Here is a 600-nt window from a genome sequence, read left to right on the forward strand (position 1 = left end):
CCTCTTCACCTAATCTCAGCCACACCTTATACCAATCCCTGGGAATTAAAAGACCAATAAATGATAACTTATATCTACAACCAGGAAAAAATAAAAATAAATAAATTGACAATTTTAGACTTCTTCCTCTTCCGAATCGACTATCATATTCTTGATCTGCTCAGCATCCATCTTAGGCATCCGCAGAGGCCCGTGGAGACCGTGATACATGGCCGCGGGCCCCTTCGCCTTCACCCGCAGGTAGATGAGCGAGCCAGCCAGGGCCATGATGACGAAGATGGTGGCATTGTGCCATGTGAAGAGCATCGTCACTACCATCATCTGGCCGTGGTCCTCCTGGTCCCACGTCGGGCCCCACGGAGAGTACAGGATGAACCCGATCTGGTAGAACCAAGTGCCCTGCAAGTGGTTATAAAAAGACGTTGTAAGGTGGTAGAACCAAGTGCCCTGCAAATTGTTATAAAAAGACGTTGTAAGGTAAGGACTTGTGGTTGTGGGATTATCGGCACTGTGCACAAAAGGACGTGACTTCTATATGTAAAAAGATACACGGCATACAAAGTTCATATAAACTGAAAGGTAAGGTCCACCCCATTTGGG

At 46.7% G+C, this 600-nt stretch overlaps 1 protein-coding gene across 1 annotated transcript in view; it reads right to left on the reverse strand.

The window, feature by feature from the left end:
• Positions 1–600, reverse strand: part of LOC119592504 (transmembrane protein 45B-like) — a gene marked incomplete in the record, with an annotated part of 47,260 nt that overhangs the window by 627 nt on the left and 46,033 nt on the right. Inside the window, 1 exon segment of the mRNA XM_037941352.1 lies at positions 3–399. Within this exon segment, the coding sequence (XP_037797280.1) occupies positions 115–399 (285 nt within the window).

Source organism: Penaeus monodon, chromosome 30 (genome assembly GCF_015228065.2).
Source record: "Penaeus monodon isolate SGIC_2016 chromosome 30, NSTDA_Pmon_1, whole genome shotgun sequence".
Taxonomy (NCBI): Eukaryota; Metazoa; Arthropoda; class Malacostraca; order Decapoda; family Penaeidae; genus Penaeus; species Penaeus monodon.